At 55.0% G+C, this 25,469-nt stretch overlaps 9 protein-coding genes across 9 annotated transcripts; 6 read left to right on the top strand and 3 right to left on the bottom strand.

Annotated features, from left to right (window-relative positions):
- Positions 1 to 198: 198 nt before the first annotated feature.
- Positions 199 to 2,293, top strand: BO70DRAFT_393280 (alpha-amylase; the record flags this gene model as incomplete). Its single annotated transcript, XM_025546351.1, has 6 exons — positions 199 to 268; positions 341 to 748; positions 804 to 1,393; positions 1,450 to 1,477; positions 1,639 to 1,860; positions 2,022 to 2,293. 6 exons carry the CDS (start codon positions 199 to 201, stop codon positions 2,291 to 2,293), a joined length of 1,590 nt encoding a protein of 529 aa, XP_025402923.1.
- Positions 2,294 to 2,603: 310 nt separating this feature from the next.
- BO70DRAFT_359080 (glutathione synthetase) lies at positions 2,604 to 4,621 on the bottom strand. The gene has a single exon (XM_025542455.1). It carries the CDS (start codon positions 4,236 to 4,238, stop codon positions 2,712 to 2,714), a length of 1,527 nt encoding a protein of 508 aa, XP_025402922.1. The 5' UTR covers positions 4,239 to 4,621; the 3' UTR covers positions 2,604 to 2,711.
- A 153-nt stretch (positions 4,622 to 4,774) lies between these two features.
- On the top strand, positions 4,775 to 6,296 carry BO70DRAFT_359079 (GPI-anchor transamidase). The gene has a single exon (XM_025542454.1). The coding sequence runs from the start codon at positions 4,835 to 4,837 to the stop codon at positions 6,047 to 6,049; it is 1,215 nt and encodes a 404-aa protein (XP_025402921.1). The 5' UTR covers positions 4,775 to 4,834; the 3' UTR covers positions 6,050 to 6,296.
- Positions 6,297 to 7,090: 794 nt separating this feature from the next.
- BO70DRAFT_368667 (cell division control 45 family protein) lies at positions 7,091 to 9,740 on the top strand (the record flags this gene model as incomplete). The annotated part of the gene is made up of 2 exons (XM_025544637.1): positions 7,091 to 7,897; positions 7,947 to 9,740. 2 exons carry the CDS (start codon positions 7,091 to 7,093, stop codon positions 9,738 to 9,740), a joined length of 2,601 nt encoding a protein of 866 aa, XP_025402920.1.
- Positions 9,741 to 10,470: 730 nt separating this feature from the next.
- BO70DRAFT_350048 (uncharacterized protein) lies at positions 10,471 to 12,585 on the top strand (the record flags this gene model as incomplete). Its single annotated transcript, XM_025541673.1, has 3 exons — positions 10,471 to 11,832; positions 12,063 to 12,215; positions 12,562 to 12,585. The coding sequence occupies 3 exons, from the start codon at positions 10,471 to 10,473 to the stop codon at positions 12,583 to 12,585; spliced, it is 1,539 nt and encodes a 512-aa protein (XP_025402919.1).
- Positions 12,586 to 13,263: 678 nt separating this feature from the next.
- Positions 13,264 to 15,788, bottom strand: BO70DRAFT_330316 (polynucleotide adenylyltransferase). Its single transcript, XM_025540825.1, has 7 exons — positions 15,420 to 15,788; positions 15,195 to 15,343; positions 14,761 to 15,135; positions 14,489 to 14,700; positions 13,827 to 14,433; positions 13,668 to 13,782; positions 13,264 to 13,617 (listed from the first exon to the last, which is right to left on the bottom strand). The coding sequence occupies exons 1-7, from the start codon at positions 15,566 to 15,568 to the stop codon at positions 13,389 to 13,391; spliced, it is 1,836 nt and encodes a 611-aa protein (XP_025402918.1). The 5' UTR covers positions 15,569 to 15,788; the 3' UTR covers positions 13,264 to 13,388.
- A 260-nt stretch (positions 15,789 to 16,048) lies between these two features.
- BO70DRAFT_359069 (homoserine acetyltransferase family protein) lies at positions 16,049 to 17,454 on the bottom strand (the record flags this gene model as incomplete). The annotated part of the gene is made up of 6 exons (XM_025542453.1): positions 16,049 to 16,229; positions 16,284 to 16,363; positions 16,415 to 16,562; positions 16,618 to 16,727; positions 16,791 to 17,286; positions 17,373 to 17,454. The coding sequence occupies 6 exons, from the start codon at positions 17,449 to 17,451 to the stop codon at positions 16,147 to 16,149; spliced, it is 996 nt and encodes a 331-aa protein (XP_025402917.1). The 3' UTR covers positions 16,049 to 16,146.
- A 1,262-nt stretch (positions 17,455 to 18,716) lies between these two features.
- BO70DRAFT_359068 (flavin reductase family protein) lies at positions 18,717 to 19,906 on the top strand. Its single transcript, XM_025542452.1, has 2 exons — positions 18,717 to 18,793; positions 18,927 to 19,906. The coding sequence occupies exons 1-2, from the start codon at positions 18,726 to 18,728 to the stop codon at positions 19,789 to 19,791; spliced, it is 933 nt and encodes a 310-aa protein (XP_025402916.1). The 5' UTR covers positions 18,717 to 18,725; the 3' UTR covers positions 19,792 to 19,906.
- Positions 19,907 to 21,158: 1,252 nt separating this feature from the next.
- BO70DRAFT_377274 (putative C6 transcription factor) lies at positions 21,159 to 25,403 on the top strand. The gene is made up of 8 exons (XM_025545180.1): positions 21,159 to 21,564; positions 21,643 to 21,692; positions 21,762 to 22,094; positions 22,163 to 22,254; positions 22,308 to 22,356; positions 22,412 to 23,410; positions 23,463 to 23,563; positions 23,615 to 25,403. The coding sequence occupies exons 1-8, from the start codon at positions 21,449 to 21,451 to the stop codon at positions 25,052 to 25,054; spliced, it is 3,180 nt and encodes a 1,059-aa protein (XP_025402915.1). The 5' UTR covers positions 21,159 to 21,448; the 3' UTR covers positions 25,055 to 25,403.
- The last annotated feature ends 66 nt before the right edge of the window (positions 25,404 to 25,469 follow it).

Genomic DNA, 25,469 nt, shown 5'->3' with positions numbered 1-25,469 from the left:
CTCCTATATACTCATCTTAGAATCGGCAATATGACGTGTTGCACAGGCTAGAGAAATGATACATCTTCAATCCAAATCAACCGTCGGAACGCGCGTTCTTCTAATAATATCCCTCAGTCGGAAGATTTACTTCTGTCCAGTCCTGGCACCTCTTTGAATTCTTCGGCAAGATTGAAAGCTTGGCCTGCAAAACCCTCCATGTCATCTCTTCTCTCGTGTTGCTTTCCAAGAAAGAGGCGAGAGCGGCGGTTATGGCGACAGATCGAAGGTTAGCCCCTTGCAATTCCCCAAGCTGTCGCATGCGCAGTAGTATTCCAGCTTACGCGATTACTCCGAGCAGAAGAAGCCGACAAGTTGGATCAGCTCCCATCATGGGACGCTCCCGACAATGTGTTGATGCTGCAGGCCTTTGAGTGGCATGTACCCGCCGACCAGGGCCATTGGCGTCGTCTGCAACGCGCCCTACCTGGGTTCAAAGACATCGGCATCGACAACATCTGGATTCCTCCCGGAAGTAAAGCCATGAGCCCGTGCGGCAATGGCTATGATGTCTACGACCTGTATGACCTGGGAGAATTCGACCAGAAAGGATCGCGGGCTACCAAATGGGGCACCAAAGAGGAGCTGCAGTCTCTTGTAGCCCACGCGCAAGATCTTGGGATGGGGATCTACTGGGATGCGGTCCTCAACCACAAAGCCGGGGCTGATTTCACAGAACGCTTCCCGGCTGTCAGGGTTGACCCCCAGGGTAGGGCGGGCTCGATCATGCTAAATCCGACATGGTTGCTGACCTCTATCACCAGACCGTAACGTGGAGATATCTTCTCCAGAAGAAGTAGAGGGCTGGGTGGGGTTCAACTTCCCCGGACGTGGTGACCGGTACAGCTCGATGAAGTATCACTCGCACCACTTCAACGGTATTGATTGGGACCAAGTGCGTCAAAGGAAGGGCATCTACAAAACCCAAGGACACGATTGGGCCAGGGATGTGTCCTCCGAGAACGGGAATTACGACTACCTCATGTTCGCGAATCTCGACTGGTCTAGCGAAGAGGTACGCAACGACGTGCTGAACTGGGGACTGTGGATCAACGCCCAATTGCCTCTCCGTGGGATGAGGCTCGATGCCGTCAAGCACTACTCGGCTGGTTTCCAGAAGGAGTTCATCGATCATGTTCGCGCGACGATGGGGCCAGACTATTTCATAGTGGGCGAATATTGGAAGGGTGAGACCAAGCCTCTGCTCGAATATCTAGAGCAGATGGAGTACAAGCTGTCCCTGTTCGACGCCCCCCTGGTTGGATGCTTCTCCAGCATCTCGCAGACACGACGCGCGGACCTCCGAACCATCTTCCACGACACCTTGGTCCAAAAGAAACCAGAGCATGCCGTCGTAAGCACATCCCTCCCTCCCTCCCAACATTCGACTCCGATCACTAACCCCAGAAGACATTCGTCACCAACCACGACACCGTAAGTCAAATCCCCCCGACAGATTCCTACCCCCCTTCCCAATACTAAACCCCCGCAAAGCAACCAGGCCAATCCCTCGAGGTACATACCACTCATCCCTCTCAAATCTCCCACCCCAATGCAATGCAATTCCTAACCACCACCACCACTGCTCCCCCCCAAAAGGCCCAATAACCCCCTTCTTCAAACCCCTCGCCTACGCTCTGATCCTCCTCCGCGAACACGGCCAACCATGTATCTTCTACGGCGACCTCTACGGCCTCACCTCCGACGTCAAACACCCCATGACGCCCTCCTGCGGCGGCACACTTCCCCGTCTCACACGCGCCCGCAAGCTATACGCCTACGGCCTGCAACAAGACTACTTTGACAAGCCGAACTGCATAGGTTAGAATTCCCCCTCTCCCCCCCCTCTACCCCCACATACTATATATGTCTATATGCCTATATACCTATACACCCATATTCCCACTTACACACACCCACACACACATCCATCCATCCCATCCCAACTAACCCAACCCCCCGCAAAATGAATAAACAAACAGGCTTCACCCGCCACGGTAATCGCACCCACCCCTCCGGCCTCGCCTGCATAATGAGCAACGCCGGCCCCGCCAAAAAGCGGATGTACGTTGGTCGACGCCACGCGCATGAACACTGGACGGATATTCTGGGGTGGTGCACTGCTCCCCGGACGGTGGTTATTGATAAATATGGCTATGGGGATTTTGTGGTGCGGGCGATGAGTGTGAGTGTTTGGGTTGATGGGGGGGCGGAGGGGAGGGAGGGGATGGACATGGGGATGGGGGAGTTGTAAGTTTTTCTCTCTTTCTTTCTTTCTTTCTTTCTTTCTTTCTTTATTTCTTTCTTTCTTTTGTTTCTTTGGGGATAGGAATGGGGATGGGGTGGGTTTGGCTGACTTGATTTTGATTTTGGTGTAGTGATGAGGATATTTATAAGGAGTAAGTGTAAGGCGAGGAGTCATGGGGCCGTCGGGAGGGGAATTAAGGGGGGGCTTACTTGTCTCTTCCCCAATTTTTACTTAGGATATGGTTTGAAACATGTATGGAAACTGCCCTGGGTAGTTAATGAGAAGGAGTTATGTAAACCAAAGTTATTCACATTGATTTCATTCATTTCATTCATTTCATTCGTCTATAAGTAAGATAACCCATATCTCATCCAAGCCCATGGATCCTCCACATCAACCACATCAACCCCAAAACCCAACTCTGTCAACACAACAGCGGCGTATCAAAACACCCAAACCCCTTCACGACACTCATCTCATCCACATCCGCAAACTTCGTTTTCAACGACCACCCCACAGTCTCATTCCGCAAAACCTCCCCCTCCCCAGCCCGCGTACACCTCCAAAGACACGCCCCAAAAACGCCCAACTCCGAAACCACCGCCGCCGCCTCCTCAATCCCCTGCGACGACTTCAGCATATTCCCCACAAGAGGCGACGCAATCCGCTGCATGAGCACATACGCGCTCCAGGCCTCCGGCGGAACGGTGGCCAGAAAGGCCGGGATATCAGCCCCGAAGACATTATGGCCTCCGCCTTCCAGCGAGGGCTTCAGGATATAGTTCTCCGACCGGTCAGGATCGGTGGCTAGACTGCGGGCGTGCAGGCCTGTCTCTGAGGTATCCAGGGGATACATGGGGACGAAGGTTTTTCGTACAGCGGCTACTTTGTCAGCGGGGAGGAATTGCTCGACAACGCCGGGGACGGCGAGGGATTGTTGGATTTTCTTGAAGGTGAGGATGTGGGCGAGTATGGAAGGGCATTTGATGGCGCGAGACTGTTCCAGGCGGAATCGGAGGTCTTGGCCCGTCTGGTCGTATTCGTGGGGCTCGTGGCCGGCGCGGTAGTAGATTACGGAGATTTCGACTGGTTTGGCGGATGTTTGCCAGGGGGGGTGGAAGAGGAGTTCCTTGGTGGCGCTTAGGGAGGTGTGTTTGAGTACGTCGTTGCCCCATTCCACTCGGTAGGCGGGGATGTTGCTGTCCCAGAGCGCGTATTCGATGGGTCGTTCGTCGGCTACGTTGAAGTTGTTGGGTTGCACGACGAAGAGGATAGCTGTTTCTGTTGTATTGCTCTTGGGCGGGCCGTAGACCTCATGGGCTTGTGCTAGGGATGTAGCTAGGGAGTGGATGTTGTTGTTGGGGGGGAGGACAGGCAGATTGATGAGGTTATCGTCAGTTAGGGAATTGTACGCGCCTGTCCGGGCAAGATGTCGATGCATATCGACCACTTTGTTCGCGTGACACCCCCCAGCACACGCGATGGTATTGAACTCAACTTGTTTCAGCTCGAGATCCGATCTGGGATCGAAGCTCTCATCCCCGCCCATCTCCACCCCCTCGCCCTGCAGCATGTAGTCCGAGCGAAAGATCCCAGCCGAGATATCTTGCACGTATCCCCCATTTGCCTTGACTTTCTCGTGGATCTCCCACAGGGCTGCGGCGAAGGGATCAACGGGGAACAGGTCTTTGATGTTATCGTATATCCACTGCTCTTCTGTCGCGAGGACACAGTACAGTTCGTTGTAGATGCTCTGCAGCTCCCGGGCCCGGTCGAACTGGACTCGCGGGAACAGCGTGGGGAACATCGTCGCGGCGACGGGATAACAAAGCACGTTGTGTGCTGTTTGCGTGTGGATGCGCTTTAGCATGGTGCCGTGGTTGAGCTCCCAGTCTTGGATTTGCGAGGCGAGCCATAGGCCTTGAGACTCGGATAGCGAGGGGGGGTACATGTTGGTGGTGGTGGCTGTGGTGGTGGTTGTTGGTTTCGCATGGATGTCTTGTATGTGGTCTGTGTTGAGCCTTGCTGGTTAGTAGTTAGTACAAGGCTGTGCACTAACCCCCCATGTCTGTTGGTCAGGACACTAATAGTCCGACCTAGTATGGTAGATAGCCCATTGTGTCTCGACACCTGGTCTTAAACAGTTCTTGTCGTGATCTTCGGGGATTCAACCCCACATGTTGGTTACACTCGGTGCTTTAAGGTTCCTTTGTCCCTGGGAGGGGTTCTTCCCCTCGTCGTTTTGTGTACCCCTCCACCACAACATATTGAGTAGAAGCAGACTGGTGTCATGATTCCGACATGCATTGTTGTAGATCAGAAAGTCGACTCATCTGGAGGAGAACAGAAATCGAAAGGGACGGACAGATCAATACCCGTAACAATACGTCACCGACGCGGATCCGGACTACTCCCAACGCGGCTAGCGCCCCTCCACGTCTCCGCCTTTCTGCCTCAGGAGCGGCGGATGACCGATCATCGCCATCGCATCATGCTCGACTGGCTGCGTCTGCCTACAAGAATAATGGTCTAACGCCCTCCCCTGCCATGTCGACTGCAATCGTAGGACTCCTCCGAGTCCTCCCCCTTCTCCTGCTCCTCCTGACCGTCCCCGTCTCCGCCGAACACACCTCCAACTGGGCCGTGCTGGTCTCGACCTCCCGATTCTGGTTCAACTACCGCCACCTCGCCAATGTCCTCTCCTTATACCGCACCGTCAAGCGGTTGGGCATCCCCGACTCGCAGATCATCCTGATGCTCCCGGACGACATGGCGTGCAATCCGCGCAACGCCTTCCCGGGCACCGTGTACAGCAACGCCGACCGCGCGGTCGACCTCTACGGCGACAACATCGAAGTGGACTACCGAGGCTACGAGGTGACGGTGGAGAACTTCATCCGCCTCCTGACCGACCGGCTGGACGAAGACGTGCCGCGCAGCAAGCGCCTGGGCTCCGACGCCGGGAGCAACGTGCTAGTCTACATGACCGGCCACGGAGGCGACCAGTTCCTGAAGTTCCAAGACTCCGAGGAGATCGGGGCGTGGGATCTGGCAGACGCCTTCGGCCAGATGTGGGAGAAGAAGCGCTACCACGAGCTCCTGTTCATGATCGACACCTGCCAGGCCAACACCATGTACACGCATTTCTACTCGCCCAACATCATCGCGACCGGCTCCAGCGCGCTGGACCAGTCGTCCTACTCGCACCATGCGGATAACGACGTCGGCGTGGCGGTCATCGACCGGTGGACATACTATGTGCTGGAGTTTCTGGAGACGCAGGTGACGAGTGCGAACTCGAAGCTGACGCTGGGCGACCTGTTCGACTCGTACGACGAGTCCAAGATCCATTCCCAGCCCGGGGTGCGGTGGGACCTGTTCCCTGGCGGCGAGCAGGAGGGCCGTCTCCGCACGGTGGTGGATTTCTTCGGGAATGTGCAGAACGTCGAAGTCGAGAGTGCCAATATGACCGACCCGGGCTCATTGATGGAGGACCTGATCGAGATTGCCCGGCTGGTGGATAAATGGCGCACGCGAGACCAGGAATATCTCGCCGGGCAGAACGGGTCGCTGGTGCAGGAGGACCATCACCGGGGTCAAGCTCAGGAATCGTCCCCGCATTACACGGTCAGGACGAAGGTCGGGCCGGCGAAGATGTCCGAGGAATCTACCTGGGAGAAGCGGTTCATTGGGGCTTCTGTGCTGGGTGTCTGCGCGGCTGTCTGGCTGACGGGGTCGATGTTGGGCGGGCCCTCGGCTTGATTCTGGTTTGTGACTTGTATCTTTCTGTTGCCGGGTGTTTTCGCAGTTGGCTAGACGTGTCATAGAGCACAGCACCTAGACTCTGTACGTATTTACAGGATAGCGCAGGGATGGCGTTTCAGGTGTCAGCTTCTTCAGCCTTAATTTTTTTTTCTCTTTTTTTTTTTCTTTTTCTTTTATTATACTTTTTCTCTATCAATTCTGGCCTGTACGTATAGAGCATCTAATCCAGCCGATTCTTGACAAATGCGACCATTAGCAGTGACACAATTAATTACCTCCCTCTCTGAACCCCCCCCTCCCAGCCTGAACATGTTACACAACCCCCCTGAGGGAAACACCCTTCCTCGTACCCTTTCCCATGCCATGCCAACCCCATAGAAACCAAACCCGGAACATACCAAGTGAACCGAGTGAAGGAGGCGGGCTTGGCGGGCGGCCTCCGCACGTGCCAGACGCGTCGGGCTGGAGAAGCGCGCGCCCGGTTGGTGATTACTTGCACGGAACGGGACCGGGCTGGCTGGAGGGCAGTAGTCAGTCCTTCCTTCCTCTGCTGGTCCTTTTGCCAATTCCCATCATAACATTCCCCCCCCCCCCTCTTTCTTTCTCTCGTTCCACAATGGATTGAGCCATCCTGGGCTCTAGAGTCGCTAGTGTCTTATTCTTTTGATTGTATAGAGTAAGAGGGTCTCTTGTTTGTCTGTTTGCTTTTGAGAAAAAAAAATAGGGCCCTGGGTGCAGACTTACGCTCGTCCCTATCATTACTTACCCTACCGAACCTACCGTACCCGCGTCTACACCACCACCACCACGCTATACCGCGCTACTCTACTCGTGCGAGCAGATTGACGGACGGACTGAAGATCGAGAATTATAACTACCTACCTACCTACCGACCTATACCGATACCTTTACCAATACATATACCCTACTATCTACCTACGCGCGAACCACAAATCACCATCCCATTCCTCTCTCGGGGGGACGGCCGCGTTCCAACCCACCCACTCACCCACCACCCACGCGGCGTCGGCGTCAACGATGTATCTCCCACGCCAACTGATCGCGCACCTCTACCAACAACTCCTCCGCACGCACCACCCGCTCTCGCCGCCAGTCCTGATCCTCGTGGCCCTGGAACCCGATGCGCTCTGCGCGTGCCGAATCCTCACCGCGCTGCTGAAACGCGACTACATCCCGCACAAGATCCAGCCGGTGGCGGGGTATGGCGATCTGGCTCGCGCGGGGGAGGAGCTGGTGAAGCCGATGCGCACGACGAACGGCGGCAGCGGCGGCGTGGTCATCTGTCTGGGTGTGGGCGGGCTGGTGGATCTGAGCGAGATACTGTGTCTGAGTGGGGAGGGGGAGGACGGCGAGGAGGAGGAGGATATGGGTGGCGTGGAGGTCTGGGTGTTTGATGCGAGGAGGCCGTGGAACTTGGCGAATGTGTTCGGGGGCGAGGGGAGGCCGGCGGGGGAGGGTGACGGGGTGAATGGGCTTGGGATGGGGAATGGCAATGGGAGGAGGAAAATGCGCGGCGTCGAGAGAGGCTGTTTGACTGGCGCTTATGCGTCGGGGAATGGCGGCATTGTGGTGTTTGATGATGGGGATGTCGAGGAAGACATGGCCAGGGAGAGGGAGGCGTACTGTGAGTTGTTGGCTATGCCGGAGGTGGATGAGGGGGGTGAGGAGGATGAGGAGGAGGAGGAGGAGAGTGAGGGTGAGGAGGACGCGGATCATCCGTCGAGTTCGGATTCGAAGAAGCGCAAGTCGTGGTCGCGACAGGATGACGAGGATGAGTCGGAGGACGAGGATGGGCCGCCCCGTCAGCGGAGGAGGAGTGACTCGGTGGGTTTGACTCGATGGATGGTGTTGTTGGTGCTAATCTGTCTTGCAGGGGTCTTATATTATCTCCTCGCCGTCGCGTCCGCGGAGGACCGCGCATGATTCCTCCAACTCCTCGCGATCGGTCACGCCAACATCGGATTCACCGTCGCCCCTCCAGCCCAAACCCCCCTCCGCGAGGACGCTACGAAAACGCTTGTTGAAAATGAAGAGGAAGCATGAGGCGGTCCTGCAGCGATACTATTCCTCTGGGACGTCATACTCGGAGCCGATCGCATCGCTGGTGTATTCGCTTGCCTCTGAGCTCGGTCGGGAAGACAACGATCTACTGTGGCTGGCCATTGTGGGCGTCGCGAGCTTGGAACTGAGTGGTCGTACGATGTCTGGAGTGGGCGTGTCCAACGCGCTGGAGTATGGGGGGTCGGCCGGTTGGGGCGGAGAGCGAGGAGAGCGAATACGGCAGATCCTACGAGATGAGGTCCTGCGATTGAATCCGCCTGATCCTTACGAACGAGATCGTGACATACGCGGGGAAATCAACGGCATCATCCAGACGACTGCGCGGTCTCCGACAGACAAGTCCATCCGTCTCTCCCCTGAACCTCGTTTCATCCTTGTACGACATTGGTCGCTTTATGACAGCATGCTTCACAGCCCGTACCTGGCCTCGAGGCTGCATGTCTGGACGGAGAACGGACGAAAGCGACTACACAAACTGCTGGCGAAGATGGGCATCAGTCTGAACCAGAGCCACCAAAACTATACCCACATGGACATGGAGCTGAAGCGAGTGTTGCGACAACGCCTCCTGAAGTACGCGCCTATGTACGGGCTGGACGGACTTGTCCCCGCCGAAGCGTCGGGGCATGCTGCCTCTCGCGAGGGCTGGGGGTTTGTCCGTTGCTGGGGCTGGAAGGCCTGTCTCTCTGCCACCGACGTGGGCGTCATCATCGGCGCAATCCTGGAGGTAGGGCCCGAGGAAGCCCATGGGATGTGGGACGCGAAACGCGCGTCAAGGCCTGCACTGGACGCGAGTGCCGATGGATCGACCGAATCCGACCTGGCCCATCTCCTTCCCCGGTTCTGGAGCGCATATGACGCCCTGTCGCTGACATCAGAATCGCCGACGCTTCTCCAAGCCTCGCTACCTCTTGCTCAGCACCTCCACCGAGCTATCCTTCGCACGGGTACCTCTCTGCTTGCCAAGCATCAGATCCGCCATCTGCGAGCATTCCGCATCGCCGTGGTGAAAGACGGCCCTGATGTGAAGCTATTCACCAACCCAGGGGCATTGACCAAGCTCGCCCTGTGGGTCGCCGAGGCCATTCGGGTACAAGAAAGGGAACGAGGCGAGACTGTCAAGATCGGCCGCCGACGCGCCCTTGGCACCCCTCTGGTTCTTGCTGGGCTGGACGAGGATCGAGGCCTCTACGTGGTCGTGGGCACTGGCGGAGGCGGTGGAGTGGTCGACTTCGCCGCTTTGGCCAAACGTCGGGAAGAGCGACGGAAGAAGAAAGAAGCCAAGGATGCGAAGAGGAAAGAGAAGGAGCAGCGTCGAGCCAGACGCGCCGCTGAACGCGCGGAAAGGGATGAGGACGATGACGAGGAAGAGGATGAAACAGAAGAATCATCGTCAGAGTCCGAGTCCGAATCCGAGGACGAGCAGGACGTGAGCAGCAACAAGCACCTCCTGCGGAACCGGTTCGGCATCGCGTTCCAGGAGGTTGTGCAAGAAACCAGCGCGCGCGTCCGCATCGACAGCTTCGAGCACTGCGTGGTCGAGGTGCAGAAGGAAGACCTCGGGGGGTTTCTCGAGGCGCTCAGCTTCCGCAGTGTCGTCGGTTAACCGTCGACCCGGCCGATTATAAGTTTCTACAGACATTCCCTTTTCCTTGTGTCATGCTCTACATTACATTCTACGTTGGTTACGACGTGCCTGCTAATGCTCTCTCTCTCTCTCTCTCTCTCTCTCTCTCTCTCTCTCTTCTATGTCCTGCTTAGGGTGGTTTGTTTGTGCGTTTCATGGACTTGCGAGGGACCAGGCCGAGGAGTGCCGGGAACGGGACTATTTGTGTGTGGTTTATTTTTTCTTTTTTTTTACTGGAGGGGATCAAGGAGGACATGTGTAATGACGGATTGGAAAACATCTGCGATCATTCAATTTCTTTTGTTGCTGCTGCATTACTGCATTGCTGCTTTTTTTTTCTGCTTGGATTCCCGCATCCTTCGCAATGAGATGATGGGCTTGCATCTGCACATGTCACGGCGCTTGGGGTTCCGCATGGTTTGCGATACGGTTGTTGATGGCTAGATCTTCCTGTGGATAGCATGCGAGACATGAGTTGCATTTGATAATCGACAAGATTTTTGGTTATGATTTGATTTTTGATCTGATGTGCATGGCGGGTCTCATCTCGGCTTTCTCTCCGACCCTCTACTTTCCTCCAATTCTTCCCCTCAACCTCCATCTCCACCTCCATCTCCACCTCCACCATCTCACAACCTGCAACTTCAATTGAGCTCAACTCCCTCACGGCCTTGCCAACCTCCCCACGCACATCAGCATCAGCTCCAGGATGGCCACTTCCCTCGAATACCCCGTGCTCCCCCGTCAGAGCACCTTATCCCACCTCCCCCCCGAATACCCCCTCGACGCACAAGACCAGATCTCCGAGTTACTTTCCACCTCGCCCTCTCTCAGCCGCCTCGTCGTTCTCGACGACGACCCAACCGGAACCCAAACCTGCCACGACATCACCGTCCTGACAGTCTGGGACGTCCCGACCCTGACGGAAGAATTCCAACAACCCTCTCGGGGCTTCTTCATCCTCACCAACTCACGCGCCCACCCCCCACTCGAGGCCGAGAACCTGATCCGCACCATCTGCGAGAACGTCCTCGAAGCAGCCAAACTGACCGGCCAAACCGTCGACATTGTCCTCCGCGGCGACAGCACCCTGCGCGGGCACTTCCCGCTCGAAGCCGACGTCGCGCAGTCGGTCTTCGGGCCCGCACAGGCTACCATCCTCGCCCCGTTCTTCTTCCAGGGCGGCCGTCTCACCATCAACGATGTCCATTATGTTGCCGAGGGCGATTCACTCGTTCCGGCGGGTGAGACTCAGTTTGCGCAGGATGCGACCTTTGGATTCAAGAGCTCGAATCTGCGTGATTATGTGAGGGAGAAGGCCCCTGGTCGGTTTACTGCGGATCAAATCCATTCGATCTCGATTGAGGATATCCGGACTGGTGGTCCTAGTGTCGTCTGCGAAAGGCTTCGCCGTTTTCCGAAGGGAAGCGTTGTTATTGTTAATGCTGCTGCTGAGTCGGATATGCATGTCTTCGTTGCTGGCCTGCTTCTCGGTATGTCCTTTCCCCTACTCAGCCATCTGCCATCCGACCTTCCTTTCACCCTCACCACACCACACCACTTTAACCACCACCACCACCATCACAGCAAAATCCCACACCTCCACCCCAACACAATACATCTACCGCACCGCCGCAGCCTTCGTCTCCACCTCGCTCGCCATCCGGCCCCAGCCCCCCTCCCCGCCTCGCACCCGTCCCTCTCCCTCCCGTTCCCGCGCCAAACCGGCGCCCTAATAATCGCCGGCTCCTACGTGCCCAAAACCACCGCGCAGCTGAAATACCTCACCGACAAATGCGGGCCCACGGGCACCAACACCCTCTGTATCATCGAACTCCAGGTCGAGGATATAATTGCGTCTGCGGAGCGAGTCCAAGAGACCATTGGTCTGGTTGTGCGGGATGTAGAGCGGGAATTGTTGGATGGGAGAGATGTGCTGGTCATGACGAGTCGACGACTGGTGAGGGGGGAGGATGAGCTGGGCAGCTTGAGGATCGGGAGTCGGGTTGCCGAAGCGTTGGTGGGTGTTGTTGCGGGGGTGCAGGTGAGGCCGAGGTTTGTGGTTGCGAAGGTGTGTATTTATTTTATTTATTCTTCCCCATTCCCTTTATATATTTGTCTGTTCTATTTATTCCATTCCGCTCTTCATTTTCCTTTTCCCTTCCTTGCCTTCATTCTACCCCCTCCCCCTCCCCCTCCCTCAAAAGCAACTTAACTTAACCCATCACACAACCCCGTCACACGATACGCGATACCAAAACCCAACACTAACAATCGGAAAAAAAAAAATCAAACAAACAGGGCGGAATAACCTCCTCCGACGCCGCCACAAAAGGCCTGAACATCAAGCGCGCGCTGGTCGTCGGACAGGCCGCGCCGGGGGTGCCCCTGTGGCGGTGCGACGAGGCGACGGCGCGTCATCCGGGCGTGCCGTTCGTCGTGTTTCCGGGGAATGTGGGTGGGGAGGAGACGCTTTGGGGGGTTGTGGAGGGGTGGAGATGATTTTTTCTTTTCTTATATTATTGTTATTGTTATTGTAATTGTTATTGTGGGGGGGGGGGGGGGGGGGGGTTTCTATATATGAGAAGATAGGGGAGTATAATATACGGTAGGTATGGGAAGGGAGGGAGGGAGGGGACGGACTGGTTGGTTGGTTTAGGACATGCTAGATAAGTGGTAGTGGTCGTGGTTCTGTGGCTATGGTTGTACATAGTATCTTCCATTTATAGATTATAATCTAGATGGTTTACAGCTCATGCACAACAATAAGTTATAAATGTCACACTGCTCCTCCATACAGATTAAGACACTGGATAATAATTAAGTGACCCGTAGGCCACGAATACGAAAACCTTCATTCAACTAGACCTAACTGGCCCTTCGACCAGAACCTAAGTCAAAAGCAGTATGGAAACGGAAATATGTACAGCAGCAGAACGACCGACCAGCCACAAGAAACGATCCCCAAGCGCAAGCTCAGTGAGACCCATCCTCAGACTACCACAGAAGTTTGGAAAGAAAAGAAAAAAGAAAAACTCCGCGTCGCCGATCATAGAACTAAGACAAGCTCCGCACGCACTACCTTGGCCATGTATCTATGGATGGATCATGGATCATGGCCGGGCCGGGCCGGGTACTTTTTTTTTTCTAACATACCTGGCGGGCATGGGACAAGGAAGGAAGGAAGGAAGGAAGCAAGGGAATACGACGGACGATAATGTGAGGGGAAGCGAATTTGAAGAGAGATCAAAGAACAAGAAAGAAGAAACCAACCTTGTACTCGACCTCCAGTTTTCGAGATGATCGCCACGTGGGGCGGTTCATACCAGAGCAACTGCGGACATGGTCAGAGTCAGCTGGGATTAGGTGTGGTATCATTAATGTATGGTCATCCAAATTTGATGGGATTGGCGTGGTGTGGTGTCAAACCCGATTTCTGCTGTTGTTGTTATGTTTTGTCTCTCGGACGTGGGGACCTGCCCCGGCGCGCTTGGTTTGCGGTCTTGCTATGTTTCGGTTTTCTTTAGACACTGTTCATGCGGGCATCGCGGTGTTGGCTACGCCGTTGGCCGTGACCTGGCGTTTGGCGGCGGGGTGGGATGGGTCCTGTACAAACGTCGATATCAGTCATACCCACGCATGAGAACTTCTAGCATTATACGACGTGCGAGCTTCGATTTCCGTATGGTAGCCGGTTCGCTGCTCGTAAGCTACTCTGGCTTGTTTGCGTGCACTTACGTCCAAGGATTCGATGCCGCGTTTCTGTCCGCTGATTTCCGCTTTCTTGACGACCTTCTTCTTGGGGCGGGTAGGACAACTCTCTCCTGGTTGGAAAACATCCTCCGGCAGGTCGAAGCTGTGCCAAGGGTTAATGCAGCCATCGCAATCATGGAATGGACCACTTACTTGCGGACGTGGGTGATGGCCAAGTCATTAATACCAGGCTGGTAGCCAGGCCACGAGGTGCACGTCGATTTGAAAATCTGGGCATCGGACGAGATATCGAGCGATCGGGAGGCGCCTGTCACAGTCAGTGGGTTCATGAAGAAGGATGGGCCTACATACCTGGCTCTAGGGGCTTGAGTTCCAGTCCGATGTAGTAAGTGGTTGTGTACATGACATGAGTATCATCAGCGGCCTTGTTCTCAGTGGCGGGGACTTCGGTGTTCTCAGCACCATTCAGCGCCGCAGCCTGGTGGGCAGCATCGTTGGTCTCGTCAGTGGTCTCGGTCTTGGTCCCCTTATCTTGGTACTTGGTGGACCCAGACTTGACAGCCTCGATTTCCTGCTCGGAAGAGACCCGGTGGACCCGCTCAAACCCCTTCGGGAAAGGATGAGAAACCGCGATGGTGGCCTTCCTATCCAGAGCTCCAACAAGATGTCTGATCTTAGACTCAACGAGTCCAGACCACACGGACTCTGCCTCTTTGGTTCTGCTGGATGCGGTGATGCTGAGGTAGTACTTGTAATCACGAGTGAAGAAGGTGTGTCGCGCAAACAGATCGCTCCAGCTCAGTTGCTTCAAGAAGATCTTGTCAACAATGTCACCACCACGTTGCAGCTCGCGAAGAAGAACCATCTTTGTCGACAGGGAGACATTGTGTGTTGCGCACATAGAGGGATATGCTGGAGTGATGATCGGCATCAGGTGGAAGCGGTCGCCGTGGTAGATCTAACCACGTTAATAACCACGTTCACATTGTGACAGCCCTTTCGAATTGGCTTACCTTTGGGTTCCAGACTTTGATCTGCAGAGGCCCATCTTCAATCGGCTTCAGCAGAACAGGCTGAGGCCAAGCCCATTTGTTCATGATGCGGAAGAACTTGCCAACGATTACCGACCCGGTAGCCTGGGGGTACAACTGACACACTCTGGCGACAAGCATGGCCCAGGCAACACCACCTGGAAATCCCACAATGTTCGAGTAGATAGCTCGGCCTGTTCAAATACGCCAGAATTAGCGGACCTGGTGCAACGATTCAAGGGAGGGCCGCTTACGTTGGGCCCAGAGTTTAATCGCGCGCAAAGCAAGGCGGAAGGTCTTCTGCTGGGGCACCAGTTCCAAGATCTCATCGGTAACACGGGTTCCATTGAGCGACCGGACCTCTTTTTCATCGAGGCCCCGCAAGTAATCATTGTTCTTCAGGTCGAGGTTGATGGGGACTGCAGGCACGATCAAACGAGCAAAGATCAGATCGATGCTGATGCCGGACAACTCGAGTTTAATGATCGGAACAAACGCATCGGGAACCGGAGTCATCTTCTCAATTGCGCCCTGCGCGGCCATCTTTTCCAAGACGGGAGGGAAGTCCGAAAAGAAGTCGTCAATCAAGACGTGCTTCGGTCCAACGATCAATGTATCAATATCCGATCCTGCGAGCCCGCACGTATCAGTGTCCGTCGTTTGATTTGCGACAACCCATCAGACTCACCTGGCCCGTACACTCCCAGACGATAACTTCCGTAGGTGAAGATCTTCCCTCCCGCGGCCTCGACTGCGGCCGGGGAGAGACCCTTCTTGCGACTGACGACCTTGACGAACTCGAGGGTGACACGCTGAATCAGCTGCAATACCTGCTTTCTAAATCACGGTCCAGTGGTTAGCGCCCGATGGAGTCGACCCAGACGGTCCGCGATGGGGGAGCGCTCCATCTTACCTTCGGTCCGTCTCCGCAGGACTCTCGAAGTTGTTCTGCACCTTTAGCTCAGTGATTAAGTCATCATTTGCAGCAAGCTCATCTGAGGTGGGTAGAACAGTAGAGATCGGAGGGGTCACTCCCCACTGTCGAACGGGGGGGGTCGCCATGGTGAGGGTGAGTGTCTGACTGGTAGCGTTACAGAAGCATGCGGTTGCGCCGTCTAGGCGCGGACAAGAAGTGACGGAGACGGAGGCCGGTGGGGGGGGAGGGAAAGGAACGACGGAGGAAGGAGGCACCGGCTAAACAAAGACAAGGTCTGAAGTGCAAAATTCAAAAAGCAACAAAATAAAGCCAAAGAGAAATTAAGAAGGGCGGCGCGGTGGAATGCAGATGCTGCTGGAATTGATCGGGGATGGAAATGAGGAGGCGGCGTCGAGAGCCCGAAAAGCCAAGGTTGATCGCGCAAGCTGACTCAGCCCCGTCTGCGCAGGTCACGTGCTCCGCTTCTAGGAGCATTTACGCGGCGGAGGGAAGCTGGCATTTCCTGTTCCTGTGACTACTACGACTGCTCAGACCGACACGGTGAAGTGGTCTGCACAGTGACGCTGGGTGGGTACGGATCGCACGCGTTTCGCATTCGTGGCCTACGGGCTAGCTACCGATCGTCACAGCTCTTGCTCTTATGGTGAATGCTAAACACATTGCTGCCAGCTTATCTGCGGGGAAATCCACTACACCAAATCCCTCAATTTTTCTCAAAGAACTCCGCCAGCTGTTCATCAAGCCATTTCACATCGTCTTTGCTTTGACCGGGACCACCCGCCCAATCTGCGACAGCAATCGTCAGCACGTTCCTAGATGCTCAGGCGGGGTCATACGTACGTCCCCATATTGAAGGGAAGACCTTCAGAGTTCCGATCTCCCGCTGCATGTAGGACACTTCATACTCCGAGTCCTCGGGACTATGTTGCTTGCTATCAGCTTCAATCCTACAACGAGACTTGATGACTCACGGGAAATAAAGGTCCGTCTTGCTGGGCAGCACCAGGGTCTTCGCCTTGATGGAGCCCAGCGCTTTCTCGAAATTGCCGTCGTACGGCGCCTGCTGGGACACATCGCCATTCTGCCATGTCTGCAGCATCACGAGGAGGTTGTCCGGGTCTGGATATAAGTCAGCGGGAATCCCAGCAGCCTGGCATGTCCCATAACAACCGACCTTTGGAAAGCGCCCAGCTCTCCCAGAAGTTCTGCATAAAGTCCTCCAGGTCCTTGAACCCCAGCGCGGTCTCATACAACTTTTCGCGGTAAAAGGCTTGCGAGAATCCCCTAAACCAGCATGCATTAGGACGGCAGACAGATACTAAACAATCAAGGACCGGTGTAGCTCACCAGCCCGCATAACCCCGGCCGAAAGCCTTCAAACCAACGTCCTTCTCTCTATCACTCCACGCCTTCAAAGACTGCTCGGCTCCCAGCAAGCCACCAGCCCCCGACCCAGCGGACGGGATATGTTTTGCCGCCAGCAACGCAGTCTTCACGCCCTCCAAAAACACCTGATTATGCAGAGAAGTCTTCGCCGATCCACAGAACGGCACCGCCAAATCCATGAAATCGGGGTACTGAGTCGCCCACTGGAAGGTTTGGCCTGCACCCATCGACCACCCGGTCACCGCCCGTACATGCTTAATGCCGAGATGCTGCGCCACCAGCTCATGCTGAGCACGAACGTTGTCGTAGAACGAGCATTTCGGAAAGACCCCGGGCTGGGAATAGTTCGAAGGCGAGGTGGATTGGCCGTTCCCGAACAGCGCGGGGACGATGATGAAGTACTTTTTGGGGTTGAGCGTCTTATCTTCCCCAATCAACCAGTAATTGTCAGAGAGCACTACGATCCATGTCTGCTGTTAGCTAGAGGGCCCAAGCATAGCCGACGGTGTGTTCTTATCCCAGGGTCTCAGGGGCGGTACGTACACCCCGAAAACCAAGTCGGGTAGACAATTGCGGGGGAGTCGGGGTCTCCGAAGGTCTTGTATGCGATGTGAGCATCCATCAGCTTTTCCCCGCTCTGGAGCTCCCAGTCTCCGAGCTTGAAGGTCTCGTATTCCTGCTGCGCCATGCTGAGCCTGGAGTGGTGTAAGATGAGACGGAAGTAGCAAGTAGCGACGTATCTTTGAGCAATTCTAAGAAGGGCGAGGGTTGGGGTTTATTTGCGAGGTACTGAGCTGTCAGGATGGGGGGTGATGGGATGCCGGCAGGGGCGCGCGGTTGGAGAAGACGCAGCGCTGCTTATCAATGGCGGCGCGAACCTTCCCCAAGAAAGAGAGTGACACGGCGGCTACAATCGGACACCATTACTTTGTAGGCATCTTCCCTCCGCGAAGGTATCTATCGGTTATTCCTCCGTGGATTTTCGGCTTCGAGAGAGGGAGGGAGTTGCTGCTGTGTGTCTTATCGCATCCTTCAGGTGAGTGGGGTGCTTATCGGGGCTATCTTGATATGGCTTTGCAGTGGTTTAAACACATGGCGATGTACTTTACTTCGTTTTGCCTCATTGCATAGCCAAGTTTCTACCCATCTATCTGGATCATGATGAGTCTGAAGAAACTGGCGAAACCCATACGCAGCTGGCAGAATGCGGCAGTTGGAGTTCGGATTGGCTTAAAATATAGCGCTGATAGTATACTACCTAAAGCAGTAAGAAGTGTCCTATCTATCCAGTGTGATGTGGATGAGACTGGAAGAAAAATTATCTTCGAACCTTTCGGTCCGCCGCTGAGATGTACAGTGTTCCCCAGTCAGCACACATAGTTGAATCAAGACAGTTCACTGAGGTTGCGTAGTGGTCTCCGACTTGTGGCGGAACGGTGTGGTCTCACTTTTACTTGCGCTTCCGCGGAGTATATATTAGCCAAGGCTCACCCCAATGCAAATAGCCTCCTCATGGTGCTGCGGTTAAGGATGGTCTCAGTAGTCTATGGTCTGAATGACAAGCATCAGTACAGCAGCTGTTCCAGTGAAGTTCGTGAAGCCGATGACTAAATCCAGACTGTCAAGATGATAAGCGGAAGCCGTGCAACGAAGCCGAGGACACATCATTGCGGGGTTGTTTCCGGCGCTGACAAACCCTTATCGGCCCGGGACTCGGTAGTGGGGGTTCAGTGCCACGCACTTGCTCCCCGCTCACCTGCACGTTGCCGGTGGCATTAAGGAGCAGTCACTCAGCCAGGCCGTGGAATTACATCTCGGCCATCCTGGCTCGGATAAGCTGGACTCGCCTGCCCAACTAACGCAACGTCCAGATAGAAAAGTAAACCTGTCGTCTTCATGCGTCGCTCGATCTTGTCCAACCTGTCGCGCTCCTCTTCCTTCACTCCCCGCTCTTTCAATTCCATGTGAGTACTTGAGTACACCGGTATACCATGCTTCCACAGACATTGTCCGAGGTGCTTCAGCGCCTGGAACGGCTTCTACTGCCGACGCCACGACCCCCTAGCTTTGTGTTGTGCGCTGCTAACCCTCATGCAGTAATTGTCAGACACTCTCCCATCGCCGTAGCCCTATTTTAGGCCCCGGTCGCCATCGAACCCTCAGCCAAACGTCCACCATGTTCAAAGTCGGCGACGATTTCGAAAAGATCCAAGCCTCTCGGCCGGATTTCAAGCATGACGTGCCGGTCACTTTCTCGAAGCCCCCCAACCCCGAATGGAAACAAGGCGATGGGGCGAACGACGGAGGGGAGAGTTTGAAAAAGGACCACGTGGAGATTGACCCCCACGAAGACGGGCGGCCGGTGGCCTTCAACTACAAGCTCCTGATCTCAGGCATGGTGCCGAGGCCAATCGCCCTGGTCAGCACAAAGTCCAAGGACGGGAAGACGACAAACCTGGCCCCCTTCAGTTACTCCCAGGTCATCAACCATGACCCGCCGCTCTTCGTGGTGGGATTCGCCGGCTCCTTCGACAAGGCCAAGGACACCCTGAAGAACCTGTCGGAGACGGAGGAGTGCGTGATCAACATCATCTCGGAGCACTTCGTCGAGGCTGCCAATGCGACTGCCATCAACGCGCCGTATGGCGTGTCGGAATGGGATGTCTCCGGGCTCACGCAAGCGCCCAGCTCCATCGTTCAGCCGGCCCGCGTGAAGGAGTCCGTCCTGTCGATTGAGGCCAAGCTGGTGGAGACCAAAGAGTTCGAGAGCCGGACGACCCCGGGCAAGAAAACCGGGGTGCTGGCGATCGTCGAAGGCGTTCGGTTCTGGGTGCGGGATGATGCGATCAACGAGGAGAAGAATCTTGTCGACCTGAAGGTGCTGAAGCCGATCAGTCGGTTGGGAGGCATTTCGTACGGCCGGACCACCGACGCGCTCGAGATCCCCAGACCGCAGTTCTAGACCCCGGGTTGAAGTGGCAAGAGGTTGTGGTGCATGTTGAGGAATGCTACGGGGCAGCTGATCTGGCGCCATGCCAGTACCAGTTATATATATACACAATAATGTAGACTATTACTACCCGCTAGACTACCTCAGATAGACAGAAGATGGAATAGAGATAGATAGAAACGAGAGATCGGTCGGCTGCAGAATGTTGGGCCGAGAATTCGAAACTAGGCAGAAATTGGTAGACGTAGATGGACAGAACAGCACAGCACACGGCATTTCCCGCACAAATTGGGCAGTTGACAATTCATTTGTCACTCACTGCGAGTCGGCGTCGGTACTTAATTCGTTCGTACGAGGCAGACCGACACTGGGTTTCAGCCATGCATCGGCATCGGTTGAGGCGTGGGGAGTGAAAACCGAAAAGTGGGTTAGTGGGTAGTTAGTGGGTAGGCGGAGGGGAGCCCACTTTTGCTCCCCCAGACTCTGGAGTCTGGGCTCGCGGCGATCTGGAACCGGTTGCCTGGAACATTGAGAATCTGGGCTTCCGGTTGAAACGAGGGAGGTCGGACGGCGCCGCAAATAGAAACCAGAAACCAGAAACCTTCCCGATTGGGGCGGAAGGGGGGGGGAAATCCTGAGTATACCGAACTAAACCAAACTACATCCTGGTGATGTTGATTGAAGTCGATCAGTCAGACCAGCCAGAGACGTGTGTCACTTTGTGCCTGCCAGTGTCCGGTAATGGGCTGGTACCGTCAATACTGGACAGTCACATGGCCCCGTCGCGACAACCGGATGGCCTCCCTTGTTTCTCTTCCCCCCTCTCCTCTTGCGCTTCCCCTCGTTTCTCCAGGCTGATTCATCTGGATACTCCAATCCCATCCTCTTCCCCCCCCGGAATACGAAGGACAAGGTACACCACTAGTCGTGGTGGGCACCCGATCATCCTTACCGATCCAACTGGCTTGTCTCATCTCGTGATCGCTGCGCGGTGGAAACCAAAGATCCCCGTCAAATCAACCGACTCTTCTGGGCGGTCAGGCCAGAATCATTTGGGCCTGTCTTCTGTCTTCCCTTTGGAGTGGCTTATTTTTCCGACACGGCGTTCAGGCAGGAGAGGAAACCCAAGACCCAACAAGTCAGTCCATCCCTCAGGCCCGGTACTACATGCCTGTTGTTATGTTATTGGCGTGACCAGGCACGTTGGTAGTGCACTGTACTAGTCCTGGCCTTTAAATTTACTGCTTACTGTCTTGTCTTCTACCACCTTCCCTGTCGATGCTAAGACTGACGCCCCATGGGCAGGGCAGATATTAATTAAACCAACAGGAGTGAAAGGGGAAAAAAAAAGAATTAAAAAAACATACCCCCCCCCCAAAAAAAAAGAGACCAAACCCTCCCTCCCCTCATCCGCATCGGCGCTCCCTTCCTCTATCCCACGACGGCCTGCACCGGACGCAACGTGGGATCCAACTCACGTCCATGGATTTGTCTCTCTACCTGGTGCTTCTCTCCAAAGGTCTTCCATACCGCCGCGCCCCTCGCCCTCTACACTCCCCGCCTGCCATTCCCTTGTGTCTCATCCTTGGTAACGATCGATCGCCCTAAGCTCTAGAGCCGTGAATCGGGTGCCCGATGTGTCTTGACCCCGGATGATAACCTGCTCGCCATGAGCCTCCCTTCTCCCCAGAAGAACGGCGGCAATATTGTCCCTCCTCCCAGGCAGATCCGCTTCGTCTCGACAGATGGGCAGCCTCAAACGAAACGGCGGCGAGTTAATGCCGCGTGAGTCAGAATGGTCCCTTGCTAGCCACCGTGTTCTCTCCGCCGTAACTAACACGCTCCTTTTCCGCTACCATATAGGTGTCTGACCTGTCGCAAGCGCAAGATACGCTGCTCAGGAGAGCAACCAGGTGAGTAGAAGCGCATCTTTAACTCGATTATGGCTAGTATCTTACCCATTCTCTCCTTCTGGTCACTAGTGTGCAAAACATGCTCCGATTACAACCATGCCTGTCAAGGGTACAGCGAGACGTCCACCCATACCAGGTCGCAATCCGATGTCACTACAAGAATCCCTACAATTGCCTCTTTTCCAGCTCCCAATGATGCGATGTCCTCTCGCGCCCCTCGAAAGGTCGCTAGTAGTTCCCCGGATTATGCACACCGAGCCCTAGTGCCACCCAGTGATAAAGGCAAGCCATCGGACGTGGGCAAGGCGTTGGAGTCGAAAGAGGCATCTTTGCCACGGGACACCTCTTCGAGAGCTACGAAAGAACCTGAACAGCAGACCACGGGGGAAAGCCCGGAAAGTAGTATGTCATGGGTCATCCCAGACCGGCTTGTGGCACCGTCAATACTGACCAGTCTCCGCACCGGGCAGGTCGCACATCACTAAGCTCCAGCGCCCGCACACATGTTCCCTACTTCAGATACTTTGGACCGACGGCTATTGTGCCTGGCTTCAAGCAGATGGTTCGACGCCCTGACAGATGTTGCCGCAATGCGCACTAATTAACTCCTTACAGGTCGTCCAGGTACGAGGTTCGCGCAAAAGCAATCCGTCATTGTCATCAGGTTTGCGCCCCAATGGTTGTGTTGTCCACGGTGCGGCCGGCTGACCATAACTTAGAGTCGCTATCTCCTCTCCGAAGCCCGAAATATCCAGTTGTCGGGCTAACCAACCTCAATTCATTGCCGGATAGCCGTGATAGCCGTGACTACAACACCATCCCGTTCTATGACCGCGAGGATTCCCTTCCTGTCAGCAATTTGGTGACACACCTTTGCGACTTGTTCTTCGTACATCTCGGCTGCAGCTTCCCGTTCCTACAGCGGGATAGATTCTTCCGCGACCTGAAAGACAAGAAGGTGGATACCATGCTCGTGGATGCTGTTTGTGCACTGTCGGCGAGGTTTTCTCCCCACCCTCTGCTGAGCCCGCCTCAAGCGCCAACGATCGATGGCTCCGAACCGCAAGTCGATATGAAAAATTCCAACCGCGGGCAGCCGTTTGCCCATAGAGCAATGAGCACTCTGGTGTACTCACTCTCATGCCCCACTCTTGCTGGTGTTCAAGCGTGCCTGCTGCTAGCTTATGAGGAGTTCGGTTCGAACCACGATAGCGGTCTCTGGATGTATCTGGGTATATCCATACGGATGGCCCAGGACCTTGGCATGCAAAAGATACAGGGGTTGGAATTCAACTACGGCCTGAGCGGCGTGACCCCAAACGCAGTCATGACTGGGCAGGCTGGGAAGCTGAGAGATGATCAGTATGACGAGCCTGAGATTTCTCCCAGTCCGACGAAGGACGTGCAAGATAGCGAAGGCCGACGGGCTTGCGAACGCGAGAGAGTGGATACCTTCTGGAGTATCTTCTTCCTAGACCGGGTGATATCTTCCGGCACCGGAAGACCCGTGACCCTGCGTGACGAGGATATTGAAGTCTGCTTTCCGCTTCAGTCGGAATCCCGATTGCCCAATGGCTGGCCAGCGCCGTTTCCTCCGCTCATCCGCATAATCCACCTCTACGGCCGAGTGACGGATCTGATCAACGGGATTCAAGACGTCAATCATGTAACAACAGAAACTTTGAAGAGGTTGGCTGGCATGGAGAGCGACTTGACAGGTAATTCCCCAGAGCATCTTTGACCGGCGGGTCTAACCGTGGCCGGTTCCAGGTATCTATCAGCGTCTATCCCCTAGACTGCATTTCAATGCGGCGAACTTCCAGGCGTACGTCAAGGCAAAGGAAGGGACGAATTTCATCCTGCTCCATTTTGTAAGTCAACTCAGCTATCACCTGTTTAATCTTGGCACTAATACAATGCAGTGGTTCCATACCTTGATCGTTCTACTCCACCAGCCCACGCTCCTCAATTCGTTCGGTGGAACCATCCAGCATCTCTATCCGAACAGCCGCGAACTATCCATGTCCTCGGCCAAAACTATCGCCGATATCTTATCATTTTCAGAGCTCGTGGACGGGAAGAGTTTCATTGGTAATCCGTTTACAAGCCAGCCGATGTACATTGCGGCGTGCGCCTTTCTCATGGAGAGCGCCTACTACTCTTCGCCTTCTTCCAGATCTGGCTCGCCCCCCACCCAGGCGTTACTAACAAACCAAACGAGCGGTTTTGTGATGCCGAACATGGATCCGTCGAACGGAGCGGAGCGGAAGCCTACCGCTAAACATATTCTCCTGGCATCTGCAGCAAAGGAGAACTACCAGCGGTGCTACAAAGCTTTGAAGGCGCTTGAGACTTACTGGGAAGGTTCACGGTATATTCTTACGGTTCTAGATCAAAAGGCCAAGGGGATCGTCGATCCCCTCCTATATACCGTGGAAGAAATGGAGAACGCAGCCGATGTGCCTCCGGTTCAACACTACACTGCGTCACAGTGGAGTGCCACCAAGGCGTCTGCAGGGGTGGTCTCCGAGGAAGACGATGCGGCGGGCGTAGATGCTTCATTGGATGGGAAGCGGTCGCCCAAGATTGATACGGGACAAGGTAAGTTTCTCTGCCATCGCGGTCACAAGCATGGGCTCATCTCTTTCCAAGCTATTGGTTGGGCTTTGACTGGTGCGACAAACTCGTCTCAACCCAACCTGAGTCTGCTGTATCAAATGCCTGCCCAGCCGGAGTCCGTGTCGGACAAGCCAACATACTCATCCCAGTATAGCCATAGCTATCCCAACCTCCCGGTGCACTCCAGCGGGGGGCAGGACTCACACTCTTACCCACAGTCGCTGGATCCGTCTAGGACCGCGGAGGCAACGCCCAGTGCGTCAATGGCACCTGGCTCTGGAAGGTTTTCGCCCCTCGCGACCGCCGGACAGGTCACAGCTTCTGATGCAAACCTGCTCCTTGGCTTGAACACATCGTTCTCAAATCCTAGCACCCGTCCACAAAACCATCGACCTCCTTACGCCCAGAACCTTGCTTCGTCGACCAGGCTCGAACCTCAGGCCCCGGGTTTCAACTACAGCCTACCCGCCGCGAGCGAGCTCCAGCCCAACGGCAGTCATATGGGCCCGAGGACCCCAGGTCTTCATCCTGGTGTTGATATCCACTCCAATGACGTGTTTATCGAGAGTCAAGACATCGACATGGCTACTCTCCAACAACAGGACCAGCTTCCGTTTGCGTTCAGCGGCGAAATACTTCCATGGCTGGAGTACCTGCCACAGGATGTTCTCAACTACTTTGGGGAACACCAGAACTACCCGTTGATGAGTCCCGATGATGATGCAGCCCAGGCTCCTCATTGAAATGTCTGGCTGTGTGGACTTCACTTGACCGCTCGGCGGTCCTTGTTCATTATGATTAGGTTGGAGGCATTTCTAGCGCCCGGGGGCACCGGTCACTATACCGCGATGGAAAGTAGAGAGGCCCCAGTTCCATGATTATTTGCGTATTCCTTAATGTCCCTGGGGGTGTTGCATTAGCATGATTGTTCCTGTTTGTCTTTGTTCCTGGGTTCTTGCATCATAGGAGGCGGTCTGCAATTTCAATGCGTGTGAGCGTGATCGTGATCAAATATCCCTTAATGACTGATGTACTTGTACTTTGAAAGAATTGGCCTGTGCCATGGTTGGTTCTATCTACCCGTTCCAGCTGTTTGATTACCACTGATCACTGCGAGTCCACTGTGGATCAGGATCGATCGAACGGATCAGCCCATGC

The sequence above is a fragment of the Aspergillus heteromorphus genome (assembly GCF_003184545.1).
Source record: "Aspergillus heteromorphus CBS 117.55 chromosome Unknown BO70scaffold_3, whole genome shotgun sequence".
Taxonomy (NCBI): Eukaryota; Fungi; Ascomycota; class Eurotiomycetes; order Eurotiales; family Aspergillaceae; genus Aspergillus; species Aspergillus heteromorphus.
This window is presented reverse-complemented; position numbering and strand designations above follow the sequence as displayed.

Excerpts from the sequence above, each read along its gene's own strand:
- BO70DRAFT_359080 (XM_025542455.1), bottom strand. The coding sequence starts at position 4,238 with ATGTACCCCCCCTCGCTATCCGAGTCTCAAGGCCTATGGCTCGCCTCG.
- BO70DRAFT_359079 (XM_025542454.1), top strand. The coding sequence starts at position 4,835 with ATGTCGACTGCAATCGTAGGACTCCTCCGAGTCCTCCCCCTTCTCCTG.
- BO70DRAFT_330316 (XM_025540825.1), bottom strand. The coding sequence starts at position 15,568 with ATGGCGACCCCCCCCGTTCGACAGTGGGGAGTGACCCCTCCGATCTCT. Across the intron at positions 15,344-15,419 it reads CCTGCGGAGACGGACCGAAG|AAAGCAGGTATTGCAGCTGA; the intron begins GTAAGATGGAGC and ends ACCGTGATTTAG. Across the intron at positions 15,136-15,194 it reads TCTGGGAGTGTACGGGCCAG|GATCGGATATTGATACATTG; the intron begins GTGAGTCTGATG and ends GCGGGCTCGCAG.
- BO70DRAFT_359068 (XM_025542452.1), top strand. The coding sequence starts at position 18,726 with ATGCGTCGCTCGATCTTGTCCAACCTGTCGCGCTCCTCTTCCTTCACT. Across the intron at positions 18,794-18,926 it reads CCCCGCTCTTTCAATTCCAT|TAATTGTCAGACACTCTCCC; the intron begins GTGAGTACTTGA and ends ACCCTCATGCAG.
- BO70DRAFT_377274 (XM_025545180.1), top strand. The coding sequence starts at position 21,449 with ATGAGCCTCCCTTCTCCCCAGAAGAACGGCGGCAATATTGTCCCTCCT. Across the intron at positions 21,693-21,761 it reads CTGCTCAGGAGAGCAACCAG|TGTGCAAAACATGCTCCGAT; the intron begins GTGAGTAGAAGC and ends TCTGGTCACTAG. Across the intron at positions 22,357-22,411 it reads CAATCCGTCATTGTCATCAG|AGTCGCTATCTCCTCTCCGA; the intron begins GTTTGCGCCCCA and ends ACCATAACTTAG.